We start from the raw sequence: 15,614 nt of genomic DNA on the forward strand, positions 1-15,614 counted from the left end.
TTTTTACTCTCATATTTTCCTAAAGGTCAATCCAATCATTCCAGCAAGCAAACTTTGAGTCAGAATTTAGTTTCTTTTCAGGGTATTTTCAGAAAAAATTGTTATTTTCCATGTCAACTCGTTTGGCAAAACAGACCCTTTGGACTCAACGGTCTCTCCGAGAGCCAATGCAGTGCTAGGAGATGGGCTCTAGCAACTGTAGCCCCCGACCCAAGCAGAGGTGGAGGGAAGCACTATGCATGTGAAGGACAAAGCATGCATAGTGCTTCTGGGACCATGCTTGGCACACCCACCTGTTTACACCTACGTGACAGGTGCTGTCAGCCAGAGACGGCATCTGAGCAATATAACTGGTGTGTGCACTGGCAGGGATGGCCAGGGCCCTAATCCAATGCCCACTGAAGTTGTATGGTCAGAGTCCCATTTACATCAATAGAAGCTGGATTAGGCCTATACCCCCAACAGGCCCAGGCGCACGCTTCTGGTGTTAAGGACATCGTTTTTAAAAGCAACCTCTAATATTGCATCAATTTTTAGGTGCCTATAGAAATATAATTGCCAAACAGGATCAGAACTGTGGTATGGAGGGAACTTGCCTTCCCCCAAGATTACAGTGAAACTTTGCTGCTTGCTCTGCAAGTGGTTGCAATAGGGGTTCCATGCCTGGGGGAGGCTTTGAAGAACTTACCACTGGCTCTATGCCACTGATTCTGTCCTGGTCTCAGTGAAGGGAGCTTCCATGCAGCCTTCTTAACCATCTTGGCATGGCCCTCACTGACACACAAGCTGGCAGCCTGCTCAGTTATCTCAGCATGGACACTGTTCGCATGCAAGCTGGGTGCCTGGTTTCTCTGTCTTGGCATGTACTTCACCCAGACACCAGTTGGGAGCTTTGCCTTTGGTGCAAGATTTGCCCTGGTGACTGTGTGTGTGTGGTGGGGGGGGGGAGGGGACTACTCTCTGTCCAATATTTCCAAAGTTGGGGGATTGGGACGGGGATGCTTCTCCTCAGAAAGCCAAAGGGATTTTTTTAAGTTTAGCAGTTTGGCTTTAAGACTTTTCTCCCTCAAATCAAGAAACGGAGAGACGTTTAGCTAAAAATGTCTCTACAACCCAGTGAAAACTCTGCTCCAAAGGGAGCCATCGTGTGCGCCATCTGGAGGCGGAGAATTATGGAGAGTTCTCCTGTGAGGTGGTCCTAAACCCGGGCTCAGAGTAAAGATCTGCTCTGCCCCTCGCTGCCACTGGAAGACTGTTTGACACGGAGGGGACCAAGAATAGCATAAGCAAGTACACTCAGGCAAAAATAGCTCAGCCAAGCAGCAGTTGAGGGTCTTTGCTACATAAGGCAGGAGAGTTAAGTAAGCTATATAAGGCAGCAAACTGGGAGAGCCATGCTTTGATCTAGACGCGTGTTCGTCAGTCAACAAGCGTGCCCCATCTCTAACACACTTTAAAATGTTTTAGGGAAGCAACACAGGCAGTGTGGTTAACAGTTTACATCACACTTTTAAAACATGAGTCTGCATTATGTGATGAATTAGTGACTGTACATTTGGTAACACATTGATAGGAACTCAGCAAAGGGATGGCTCTGCTGAAAACAACTTAGTTAAAGTGGCTCTCTTTTAGCGAGGACAGGGCTTAAGCCATTTGTGAAAACTATTCTGATCTGTGCTTCATGTGGGTGGGGTACACGAGACTGGGCACCACAGAGCTATCTGTGGGATGAAGCACAGACCTTGCTTCAGCCAAGTGATATTATTGAACATTTATATTTCAGTAATGCCTAGAAGCATCAGTCAGATTGCACTAGGCCGGCGTTTCTCAAATCCGTCCACCCTGGCCACATGCGGCCACCAGGGACTTTGCTTGCGGCCACGGGCTCCTTGGCGGTGATTGGGGAAGAGAGGTGGGGAAGGGAGGGAAGCAGCGGCCCTTCCCCCAAAGCCACCATCAGGGGTTGGGCCATGCCCCCCTCTGCAGCCAGAAACACTGGAGGAGCAGGCAGCTGGTGTGAGTTTCCCACCTTCCTGGGACCAGTGGAGTTCAGGCTTCTGGCTTCAACCCTGGGGTGGCAGGCTCCCATGGGGCGGCGGGATCTGGTCCCTGGCCACAGGACTTCGGCCCGGACCCGCTGGCCCCCACTGCCTCCCCTAGCCCATTGCCCCTGGCCGCACTGCTTCCTCCAGCCCCCCCAGCCATTGCCCTGGCTCCCGCTGTCTCACTACCCACCTCCCCATCCAGGGCTTAATTTGTCCCCCAGCTTGCCAGGGTTTGGTAAGTTTGCTGTGAAAAGTGATATTTATATGTTTTGTTAATATCTCTCAGCTAGCTGGCAAGTCTGCTGCTGTGAAAAATGCTATTAACAAACATACAAATCTCACTTTTCATAGCAGCAGACTTACTAGCTAGCAAGTCTTTAAAAAAGCAAGCAAAAAAGCAAAAGAAACAACGACAACAAAAGCCAAGAATATGCAAAGCACCCTACTTTGGTTTCTATTCTGTTTAGGTTCAGTAGAGAATAAAGACAACTGTACATTGTTTGTATTATTGAGTTTTCAAAAAAATCCCAAACCCTTACATAAATAAATTACAATGATTTGGAGAGGTACATGTGCATATTTATTTGTTTTTCCAAAAGTTAATGAAGTATTTTAGGAAAAATTGTCAGAGAGGCCACCAGCAAGAGTTGGTGGCCGCACTGTGAGGCCACCAAAAGAATTGTTGTGAGAACCCCTGCACTAGGCACTGTGATATGCACAGAAGCTGTTAGCAGTAGTTTAATAAAGGGAGCTATATGCTACAGCTCCAGAGGATGAGACTGAAGGTGGAATTAGAAGGAACACTTCTCCTAAGATCTCTGCAGAGGCAGATAGATACCCAGTTTCCTTCTGCAGTTCTCTGCACCCGTTTCCACTGCGGTGCTCTCTCCAAGCAATGGGTCACAATTTCCTCTTTCAAAATAAATACTTGGTTTGTTCACAACTTTAAGTATATCTTCAGCAGGCCAGACTGGCTTCTAATTTTTACTACATGTCCCTGCAAATTCTGTGGGCACCCACGGGAATTCATACAAGACAGATATTCTCCTGGTCCGGAAATTGTAAAAGTAAGCAAAATATCACAAACAACATAACCCCGGAATAATTTTGCCCACCAATGAAATGCAACTTCTTCTGGGTCTGAAGCAACAGTAGCTACAGACCCAATATGCAATATTTTAGGACAGGAATGAAGACTATTGCTGTAAATTAAGCCATAGGGAGAACTCAGAGCATACATAATGTAATTACCTCTACTGGAATTTCGCTAGGGCATTGGGGCTAATTATGCAACCCTTGTGAAAAGTGCTGTGGGTGATACGTAGGGTCTGATTTTTAAACTCAGACTGCAGTTTTGCACTTGCAAGGCACTGTAGGCACAAAAACTAGCATTTAACTACTCAACTGTGCCCAAAAAAACTGTTGTAAGCCTAGATGTGCCCAGAATTAACTGCAGGAACAAATCTGTTGGTGCAATTAGCTGTGAGAACAAAACTCTACTTGCAAAAATGGAGGCCAACTTTAAAAATCAGGCCTATGAATTTCTATTCCTTTTTTTCCCCCCTCATCTCTTCTGATCACTCACCTCCCTGTCCATTTTTTAAAAATATTAATCATACCATTCATATCCATCTTCCCCCATTATCCTTCTATTCACATCCTGCCACTCATCACTTCACTATTTGGTTTAGCTTTTATCATCATTTAGCTAAATAAATGATAGGCACAAGCATGGTAAGGCTAGCATAAGGGGGAGGGATAGCTCAGTGGTTTGAGCATTTGCCTGCTCAACCCAGGGTTTTGAGGTCAATCCTTGAGGGGGCCACTTAGGGATCTGGGGCAAAATCAGTCCTGGTCCTGCTAGTGAAGGCAGGGGGCTGGACTCGATAACCTTTCATTCAAGCTCCCTTGAATGAAAACTTAGATGTTATAGTGATGGGATCTATAGAAAACCCTAAAATGGTCAGCATTTCGTTCATCCAGGCAGAAAGCATGTTGATTGGTTAGAGGAATTATGGCATATTAGAAGTCAAAGGTCATTTTGGCTTAAATGAAAAACACCACAGTGCTCTCTCATGACTTTCTAGCAATGAGTTGGGAATCAGGAGCCTGGATTTTATTCCTGAATGTACCACTGGTTCCTAGTGTGACTTTGCTTAAGTCCCTTCACCTCCATGTACCTTCTATAAAATGGGGCTGCTTAAAGAACTGATTAGTCAAAATTTGTGGGGGTACAACCGCAATACCATATTTTAACTTTCTATTCTAATGGTAGCGTTAGCTTATACCCTCTGGCATTAAAAGACTGAATACATGAAGGTGGTTAAACCAAAGTACCTAAATAGATTATTTTAGGTTAGATAAAAACGTTTTAACTACATTAAAGGTTTTTTTTTTCCAAACACATTTTATTATCATGGTTATTCTAAGATCCCCATAATGGTATCACATTTTCACTGAAGCTCCCCTTTAGTTCTTTAAAATGTACCAAGTCAGTACTGAAAATCCATGACCGCAATCCAGGAGTAGAGTAGCAATACGACTCTGCTGCTGCCTGCTTGTTTCACTAACCAGAGTGTAAATGAATGCAAAGCAAATGGGAACATGGACATGTTTTCATTTGAAGTCCAAAAATGGGCTCAAGGGAACTTTTGTGCCATTTGACTAAATCTTGTTTGGACAGCTTGCACGTTTCACAACCGGAGTGTTATGCTCCATTCCAAAGGATAAGAGAAAACAGGAAAACAGATAACACAGCGATATCCAGTCCAATACTGAAGGAGACAGCTGTGATAAAGGATATCTCACATATCTTAATTCCAGTACAATGATATGGTTATCTGACTGCAGAGGAGTCTGAACATTCTAGAATATATTAGCACACTTTTCATTTTAGAGATATCATACACTGAAAAATAATTCCAATTTACTTTGCCAGTTAGGTGATTTCTTCTCCTTTTCCTCATTTGGGTATGTTCTCCTCTCACATTCAACTACTGGATTTTGACAACAATAATCTGCCTGCCTTCTGTTAACATGTGCCAAATACTGGAGTTAAGATCCAGTGGGCAAACCCAAAAGAAGAATCATCTCCTTTTTTTAGTTTCAAACATTATTAGTATTATCGTGGACCTTACAGCAACTCTTACATTTAAGTTGCCTAATACATGCTATGATAAAGGATTCTTCAGACCTCTTCTTTGAGAAGCATTAAACACTTCTATAGTTTGCAAGAAGCTTTTGAAGTTCGATGCCCCCAGGCTACAGAAATGCATTTTCTAGGTCTGCATTTATAAGTTTTGCCAGCATAGCTATGTCAATTAGAGGTGTGATTTTTTTTTAAGATATTACTGTGCAAACCTAGCAACAGGGACACATGCAAGACTGGATTATTGCAACTAGTTCCACCAGGGCTGAACCAAGAGGCCTTCCAAAAGCTGCAACTATTGGCTGTATGCAAAGGCCACTACCCTAAGCAGACCTGGCTGGCATGAGCACATTTAGTATGTGTGTAAAGGTCCCTTCCCCTTCCCCACCAGGTAGGAATTTCTTTTATGTATTATTCTGCCACTAAAAAGCTCTCAAAAAGGGGCATGAAAAAGGAGAGGGACTGTAAGGGAGAGGGACATCACCGTACGCTCCTGACCACTGTGCTTGCTAATCCCATGGGTCTGATTGATTAAAGAAAGAAATGAGAGGGTAGAAGAGAAATCAATTGCCCACCAGTCAAATGCAGCCCCCACTTTAGGGTGGCATATGGAAGCTATTTTGTGCCAGTATCACTGCATAAAATGTCAGTGTATTTTCAGAATGGATGCTCATCTCTTCTTTATTTAAATGCTAGCACGTCCACAGCGTGCTGTACTGCATACCTGCTGTGCTGCTAAGGAACTGTCTGCAATTTCACAACTCTCCTTTATTCTAATCCTACTATGTGGTGATGTTGATCACAAATGCTTGAATAGGGAAAGGCACTCTGCAATGTATTCTGAGAACATGCAAAATATGATGCTTTAAAGTGACCTTTTAACCTGCTCATCTTTAACATGGATGTTTACTTTAAGCATATCGATATACCATTGCAAGGTGTGTAAATGTTCTAATGCAGAACAGCTACATTCACCTAGAATTGGGAGACAATCTCCTGTTCTGAAGAATACAGGCCTGGCATATAGAGGTGTATGCCTTCAAAATGGGGTTACAGACTCACAGATAATAATAAAACTTTTCATGCACAATAACTATTGGTGTTTTGCCTCTTCTTCTGGGAGATGATTTGGAAACAATAAGTAGCCAAACATATTCTGTGTTCAAAGAGCTTATAAAAATGAGTGGAGAAAAGGGCGGCTGCCCTGATGAGCCCAAAGCTGCCAACTGCAAATTTCAAAGTTAAAATTCATTAATGAGGTTCAGCAGTTCTAACAAAGAGCCCTATTCTATTATGGTGCAATTCAACCCAGAATTTTATGTGGTATATAGGCCTCAGGCTGGCTCTCTACAGGGTGAGCTTCACCTTAAAATAAACAGCAGGGTTAACGATCATGGACTTTTACTGGCTTTTCTAAGCTTGGATGGAGCTGGGAAAGGTATCTGAAAATGTTTGCCTCCTTTGCCTCCTTATGAAGCACTAATACACCACATGTGCTGCTGAGGAAATCAGGTGTCCTTTTAAGGACACTGTAAATCTATAGCCCAGCACTGCTAGTGGAACCATCAGAGCACACAAACTGTTAGAGCGTAAAGTAGATTTCTGGAGCTCTGGCACTGAAATAATGTTGGACCTGTTCCTGTGCATGCCTGGATTTTTTTCTCACTACATCAATGGTTCTCAAACTGCGGCCCATGGACCACCAAAGGTCTTCCTAGTGTATGCAGATTTTAACATTTGAGAGCCAAGCAGTGGGAGACAGAAGGGTAGGGATGAGAGGCAGGCCCCTCAGAGGATCTGGTTACTAAATGGTCTACAGAAGCAGAGAGTCTGGGAACCACTGAGTTAGATAAGATACAACAGATCACAGCAGGCACAATCAGAAGCCTTCGTAAAAGCGAAATAAAAACAAATATCTGATTCAGCCTCTACTTCCAGACACACAGAGAGCTTAGAAATGAAAAAGAAAATATGTCCATTACCTTTTCTGCAAGCCAGCCTAGATGCCTAATCTCTCGACTTCCAGCGATCCCGGTTTTACCCAGCTGGTCTTTCACCTCTGAAATCACCCTGGGAATAAGGTCACTCACACTGGAGTGGATAGCATTGAACCAGGCCTGGGCTGTGGCTGAATCCTTACTCCTTAGAACCACAGTGTGCTTGGCATCAGGTGAATGGATTTCAAGAAGCCTAGAAAAACAGGAGGGAAAATATTACTTTCGCTCCCAAAAACTTGGGGTAATTAATTGACTAAATATACTAAGCTGTTTTACAATAAAGCCATTGAGTTAACAGAACATGAGCAAGGTCTTAAACTAAACTTACCTTGACCGTTGTTGAATTTAATAGTATTCAGCCTTAAGGCTTTCAGCTCTGGTGAGATTAGTAGTTGTTGCTCCTTTGAAATACTGATCCTTAAAGGTGACTTGCAGGGCTAGACCCTGCCTCATACTTGGAACTTCAGTGGGAGTTCCAAGCGCAGAGTGGCTAGGTTAGAAGGGGCATTCATTTGTTACTTAAAACATATGTTGTTGTTTTTCAGGTCCCATGAATTTCCAGCCTGCTGTGGATCATCACCTCCTGCCTGATGCGATGCCCCAGCAAGCATTATGCTGGTGACATGATACCCTCCATGAAACCCTGATGGAGACTAGAGTGTATCAATAAGGGTTAGGCAACTCTCTTCTTTTTCCAGTATTACAGATTTTCCTGCAATGATCAATACACCTGTTATAAACCCTACAGAAGAGTGCAACAAAGAAATAAAAAACCCACTACCTGATCCTATATAAGGGGACTTAAACGGCGTTCCATTGTGAGCTTGATGTCACCATCAAGCAGGAGCCAGCAGCCCACACTGATTCAGATTTCATGGGAAGTAAAGTAACAAATGTTCTGAATGCTCCCTTTAGATCCTGTTCACACAGAATGGGAATGTGTTAGCTATAACCATATCAAACAATGTTTCTCGCTAGCAGTGTCCTGTTATGGTTTCCCTGACTAGCATGGAGATGGGTACTTTTTCCTGAGAACCATGCCCCACAAACCATAATGTGGGTTGCCACCTGTAGTTTCAAAGTACAGTTTAAGACAGTTTTCTGTCAAAAGAGACATTTCCTCTCCACGCTGGTCATGGGAACTGTGCCAAAAACTTTACTAGCAACAACTGCTTTTAATGTGGGCTGTCTCTCATACAGCCAGGGCCAGCTCTAGGCACCAGCAAAACAAGCTGGTGCTTGGGGCGGCATATTTTTAGGGGCGGCATTCTGGCGCGGGCCATGCCGCCCCTAAAAATGTGCCCCGGCCGCCCTAGCTCACCTCTGCTGCCATGGCGCGCGAAACAGCTGATTCGCGCGCCGCTACTCGCCCTCCCTCCCAGGCTCTCAAACCTGGGAGGGAGGGGGAGATCCCGAGCGGCCAAGGCGCGCAAAACAGCTGTTTCATGCGCCGCTGCTCCCCCCTCCCTCCCAGACTTGAGAGCCTGGGCGCCGCTTCTCCCCCTCCCTCCCTCCTAGGCTTGAGAACCTGGGGGGAGGAGGCAGGGCTGGGGATTTGGGGAAGAGGCGGAGTTGAGGCGGGGCTGGGGGTGGGGTAATTAAAGAACCAGGGGGGGAGAGGGCAGCCAAAATTGTTTTTGCTTTGGGCGGCAAAACTCCTAGAGCCGGCCCTGCATACAGCTCTGCTCCCAGGGTGGACAGGGCCTTAGATACGGATTGGTGGGGTACTGTGTGCATGCACATGCTTTTTTCAGTTAACTTTATGGGCCACTTTTAATGCCTCCCATCAGAGCCCGAATAAGTTAAAGCGTGGCCCAGCTATGAAAAGAGAGTGTGAAAACAGCACTGTGGGCATCCATATTTATTGCCTCTGTGACTCCATATTGCATTTGCTGTTTATAATACAAATAATAAGACTTCCTCACCTAAATTCCATCTTTGTAAATGCATGACCTGAGATCAGAGAGTCAAGCTGTATACTTCCTAGTTTGAACCTCATAGCTGTAAGCTCTTTCATGAAAGGCCAGTCTATTTCCATTTCTGTGTGTACAGTGCCTAGTACAGTGCAGCCCCGCTCCTTGTTTGGGGCTGCCAGGCAATACTGCAATACTCATATATACATCATTATCAAGATCCTGAAATTTGGAGCTTAGTTAACAATTCTGCTGATATACAAGTCAGAGCAGAATCCAACTTACTCTCCCATTGCTGTCAACCCTAGCACTCTACATGGGGGGGTGACCCTAAAAGCCCCTCAATGCCAACTGGCAGAGAGCCCACCATACTGTAACTCATGTCAGGCCTGACACACTCATTACCTCCAACACATGGTCATAAAATGTATCTAAAAGGTGTCATGTAAGGTATATGTAAATTGATGACATGCTGGTCTTGAAAAAATCATTGCATGATGTATGTGTGAGTTGTGTATAAAGAGTGCTGGAAATATGTTCTTAAAATATGTTTGGGAGGCAGTGCATAAACCCAGCCTGCCCTAGACAAAGGAATATTGTTGTACCTGCTTGACTGGCTTGGTCACATGCAAAGGACAATGAAAATACATTTACATATAAGGTAAACAAAGCCATCAAGCTAACAAGCAATGGAGAAGATAGCTTAGTGATCATGCCAGGGGACAGAATCGGCACCCCAGGAATCCTTCCTGGCTCTTGAGGCATAGACAGTGGACTTTGGGAAACATAAGGGGAGCAAAAACTTCTGAAAGTTGGATCCCCTAGCGTGGAGAGCTAGAGACGGTAACTTGATATAAGAATGAAAACTACTTAGGCAAAGATTGTAACTTGCTAAAATTAAGATTTAGTCACTAGAAACCATGTTTTGTTTGTAACCATACCGGTCTCTTTTTCTCTTCCTTGGTATCACTTAAATCTCTGTTCTTTATTTAATAAACTTATTCTTAGTTTTACTATAAACCATCTCAGTGCTGTTTTATACTGAAGTAAGTGTGAGACTTCAGCTAACCTAATCAACTGGAGCGTACACTATCTTTGGAGGCAATGAACTTAATTTCTGTGAGTGTCACAGTGAGAAGGAATGGACACTGCAGAGAGACATCTCTGGGGAACTCAGGTTCACCGATTCTTACCTGCAAGGCAAAGTTTAAACTGGAAGAGTCTCGAGGAGTTTGCTGGTGAGGAAAACAGACCCATGTGGCGGAGGGGTGGGGAGGGAGTGAGAATCTAATCTCCAGCAAAGCACACCCCCCTCTGCCTCAGCAAGAATGAAACACAATGGCTTACAGTTCTGGGTGGCCTGAGCAGAGTGTCACAGGATGTCACTAAAGTCAGCAGATCCCATTCTAAATGCCAAGATTTTCAAAAACTGGAGACTAAAGTTGGGTTCCCAAATCAGTATTTTAGGTACCTAAATACTTTTCTTTTCAACAGGGCTGAGCACACAGTTGCGCCTACTTTTCTCAACAAGAGCTGTTGGGTGCTCAGCACTTTTGAAAAAAATCAAGCCACTTATATAATTAGGAATTTTAAATTATATATATATATATATAATTTCAGACCCTAACATTAGGTTCCTATTTTAATAATCTTGGCCAACGTGTGCAGATCTGTTAAGAAAAATGACACTTTTACAAATTCACTTATCTGATCATGAGAAAGACAGACAGACAGAGACTTTGGTTATCACTTCATCCATTCACGCCTGGTGGGGTTATAATTATTGTAAACTGTTTTCTTCTTTTAATCCAAATTTCCTGATATCGATATGCTATATCCCACTGAGGTCAATCGGAGTAAAATCTGGCTCTATTGAGACTTAGATTTTAAATAATAATATCTAGCTCTTGTATAGTGTTTTTCATCAGTAGATTTCAAAGCACTTTACAAAGTATTATTATCCCCATTTCACAGATAGGCAAAGGAACTGAGGCACAGAAAGCTGATGTGATTTGACCAACATCACCCATCAGGCCACTGACAGAGCTGGGAACAGAATCCAGTGCTCTCGCCACGAGGCCACACTGCCCTCCGTTTTAATAATTCTTCTAAGGAGAAGTATTATGTGGGGAAAAGACTTGTATTGCGCTACTTATAACAAAAGTTAATGTTCAGCTTGATCTTGTGAAACAATCTCTTTGCAAAAGTGTTATATGACAATATCTTTAAAAGAACCCCCAAATGTACTGTGTTATAAACAAAACATTGTACAAGCACTGTAATGAGAGACTGTTTTCAGTTACAATGAAATTTACGGCAAGTTTGGTGTTTGGTTCTTTTTAAGTTAATTTGCAGCAATGTTTGGTTTAAAAATAAATTCTCCATGGCTAAATAACTTCCAAATGACAACATGAATCCTTGCCATTTTGACTTAGCAGCCTGAATGATGTGTGTCACTTTAATGAATAGATATTTTAAACACACAAACATATAACTTGCTACATTTGCCCCCCAGAGTGTATTTTCCTTGGCTGCATCTATTTAAAGTGTATGTCTAAAATAGCTATATTCCTTTTCCCTCACATCAGCTGTGTCAAGATGCAAATACAACAATATATAAATCGAGTCCTTCAGTTTCTTGGCAAAAGACATCAATTTAGTTCTTCTTATCCTAACCATCATGAGCATTTAGAGGGTTTATCCCCAATAAATTCCTTTAATTGAATCAAAATAATCAAATGCTGTTACAATTTGGAATCATGCAATACATTTAATAGAAAAATTTGCAAAGTATCATTTGTATATGATTTTTTGATAGGGGTTATTTTTAGGAAAGGTGATTACACCCGGTTTCTTGTAAATTGCCTGTCAGACACCAAAGCTTGATAGTGATGTACTAACAACTGCAAATGGCTACATTACTGTTCACCACATGACAGGAAGATGGAACAATATATACTGTATTTTTAAAGTGATTTTAGAACTGAGGAAAGATGATGTGTTGACAGTAATGACAACTGAGCCCTTCTATCCACGGAATACATTCAGCATGGGAAGTAACAATGCAAGTGTAGCGCCCGTCCCCTCCCCCTTGTGGCCAGTCCACATAAGAAGATGAGAGTCTACTATAGCTACCAACTATTTACTCCTTTTGCTCAGGGACTCATGATTTTCTGCTGAAAGTCCAGAGATCAACTCTTGCAGCTAGCCTGAATGAGGGTCATTATAGGAGCTGTGTAAATAACTGATTTTTTTGGTTTGCTGGCAGTTCCAAAAAAATAAAATAAAATAAACTGGTTGGGCTGAACCAAAACTGATATTTTTTCTGAATTTTAAGCAAGTCAGAAAAATTTCATTTAGTTTTTGTGCATTTTTAACTTTTTTTTTTTTTTTTTAAAGCAAAGAAAATGAGGGGTTACATTCATAGAGGAGGGGGAGGTTTACAACCCTATACCCTCTCCTGCCACTAGGCACCTAAGCCCTTTCTCACAAAAAACACCACCAAGAAGGAGGTGCCCCTCTCCCCCAATAACTTTTAGCCCAGTGGTTAGGGCACTCCCCTGGAAAGTGACTAGTGTCGTTCTCACTCTGACCCCATCTGTTCAAGTATTATCCAATACATAAAAAGGGAAATAAGGACAACCTGGGGAATTACCGACCAGTCAGCTTAACTTCTGTACTCAGAAAGATAATGGAGTAAATAATTAACAAATCAATTTGCAAACATTTAGAAGATAATAAGGTGATAAGCAACCTCTGTGGGGTCCCGCAGAGATCAGTTCTGGATACGGTTTTGTGCAATATCTTCATCAATGATAGAGAGGACACTTATAAAGTTTGCAGACGATACCAAGCTGGGAGGGGTTGCAAGTGCTTTGGAGGATAGGATTAAAATTCAAAATGATCTGGACAAACTAGAGAAATGGTCTGAAGTAAATAGGATGAAATTCAATAAGGACAAATGCAAAGTACTCCACTTAGGAAGGAACAATCAGTTGCACACATACAAAATGGGAAATGACTGCCTAGGAAGGAGTACTGCAGAAAAGGATCTGGGGGTCATAGTGGATCACAGCTAAATATATGAGTCAACAGTGTAACACTATTGCAAAAAAAAGCAAACATCATTCTGGGATGTATTAGCAGGAGTGTTGTAAGCAAGACACAAGAAGTTATTCTTCCGCTCTACTCTGAGCTGATTAGGCCTCAACTGGAGTACTGTGTCCAGTTCTGAGTGACACATTTCAGGGAAGATATGGACAAATTGGAGAAAGTCCAGAGAAGAGCAACAAAAATGATTAAAGGTCTAGAAAATATGACCTCTGAGGGAAGATTGAAAAATATTGGGTTTGTTTAGTCTGGAAAAGACAAGACAGAGGGGACATGATAACAGTTTTCAAGTACATGAAAGGTTGTTACAAGGAGAAAGGAGAAAAATTCCTCTTCTTAACCTCTGAGGATTGGACAAGATGCAATGGGCTTAAATTGCAGCAAGGGAGGTTTAGGTTTGAACATTAGGAAAAACTCCCTGTCAGGGTGGTTAAGCACTGGAATAAACTACCTAGGGAGGTTGTGGAATCTCCATCATTGGAGATTTTTAAGAGCAGGTTAGACGAACACCTCTCAGGAATGGTCTAGATAATACTTAGTCCTGCCATGAGTGCAGGGGACTGGACAACCTCTCAAGGTCCCTTCCAATCTTTTGATTCTATGATTATGCAAAATGGAACCACTTCAGCAGGAGACACGGAGACCCATCCCAGAGCAGCCAAGAGCAGTGAGGTTAGGGCACTCACCTGGGTTCAAGTCCTTGTTCCAGAATCAGAATTCAAGCCTGGATCTCCCACATCCCAGGTGAGTGCTTTAATCACTGGGCTAGATTTTATAAGGTCACCCCCCCCACCCGACCGCCTCCTCCTCTTTTCTGAACGGTGCCTAAATCCCCTTGTGAACCTAGCCTGAAAAATCAAAACAATTCATCTCGATATTTCTGAAGTCATTTTTTCATTTTGACCAAAAACAAGGAGCCAAAACAGACATGAAGTTGCAAGATGTTTCAGTCAACTCAGATGTGCTTTTTTCAGTGAAAAAAATGTTGAGCTGGGTGGAATTTTCAGACTAGTCATTATGCAAGTTTCCCTCATAGAGCGTTACCAAGTCATTTCTCCTGCGCTCAGAGGTCAAAGGCATTATAACTTCACTGCCTATCCCTCCTTGTCTCTTACAGTGTGTACTCGATACATTCAAAAATCCTACTGGGAAATGGTCTGTGTTAGCAGCTATTTGCTGACTCATGGTATTTCCATATTTTCTGAAAAGAAATATTGATGACCTTAGTGTAAACAAACTCTAAAGTGCTTAAATGTTTCCAGCAATCCAGTCTTTGTAGCTTTAATTGGCTCCCTGGCTGAACTGACCAACTCCTGCTGAATTATGTTTATCTGCAGTTTGGTGATAAAGTTCTCTTTTAATTCCCCATTGAATAGAAATATTTAGGGCAATGCCACAGCTGTGTTTACTCTCACACTCCACCACAGTTATGTAAATACTGCATATGGAACTATTTCTGATAAAGCCCATACCAACCCAAAGGAATTATATGTTAGCTCTAGATGGCTGCCAAGATGTGCGGTCTCTCTCCAGATTGGCAATGCATATGAATGATATCACATTTTCTCAGAGATCATTTGGCAAACCTTATAATAAAAGAGTAATTTTCTCTCTCTTGCAGAGTTCCAGTGAGCCAAGGAATATCTCCCAGCGTGCCTTTTCCTACTTACAAAACATGGGTTCGACATAAAACCCGAAACCTCTGAACGCTGCAACCTTGCAATAAAAAGAAAATTCACTCCCACCTGAATTCCAGAGCTTTTATTTTATAGAGGGGCAGATATCTAAGACAAACACCCAGTATACTATATTAATCACGTATCTGATAAGATCTCACTGGAAAAGAGTGTTTGTTTTCTAAGAACCACCTTTTGTCAAATCACTTGAGGATTTTCCCCTCCTACATCATCTTAGGGCCAAATTTTGCACAGATTTACATCCTGTACACACACTCATGGATCACATTCAGGAGTCCGTTACTCAAATTAAAGGGAATGATAACGTCATTGCAATTAACCATGAGTGGAATCAGAGTTCCTGAAATCAGCAGAACTACTCTGGATTTACACCACTGCAACTGAGAACCAAATTACTCCCACTAATTCCAGATTTCCGTGGGGTATACAGTCAGCACAGCATTTGATCATTAGGGCCCATTTCTTTTCTCAGTTACCCTTGTGCAGCCTGCTTGGATCAGTGGGAATATTTTGGTGCATTTCTCCAATGTAAAGAAGGCCATTGTGTCCCAAGATCTCAGTCCCCATCCCACTCCAACATATAATGTTTCCCTCTGACTTCCCAGGTGGCTCCAATGGCAACAAGTGCTGTTAGGGTTGTGCCAGTTCAATTCCAGCTCTGATATCAGGGGACTTAACTAGGAATAAGTTGTTGAAATTAAGAA

General features: G+C 42.6%; 1 protein-coding gene across 3 annotated transcripts in view; it reads right to left on the reverse strand.

The window, feature by feature from the left end:
* SNTB1 (syntrophin beta 1) overlaps positions 1-15,614 on the reverse strand; it is a 157,846-nt gene that overhangs the window by 52,887 nt on the left and 89,345 nt on the right. For all 3 annotated transcript variants that reach the window (XR_006177031.2, XM_024108237.3, XM_024108238.3), the window contains exon 3: positions 7,176-7,383. Coding sequence is in view for 2 of the 3 variants with exons in the window: in XM_024108237.3 (XP_023964005.1) it covers positions 7,176-7,383 (208 nt within the window). In the remaining variant the exon portion in view is untranslated. The remainder of the gene's footprint in view (positions 1-7,175; positions 7,384-15,614) is intronic.

The sequence above is a fragment of the Chrysemys picta genome, chromosome 2, assembly GCF_011386835.1.
Source record: "Chrysemys picta bellii isolate R12L10 chromosome 2, ASM1138683v2, whole genome shotgun sequence".
Classification (NCBI taxonomy): Eukaryota; Metazoa; Chordata; order Testudines; family Emydidae; genus Chrysemys; species Chrysemys picta.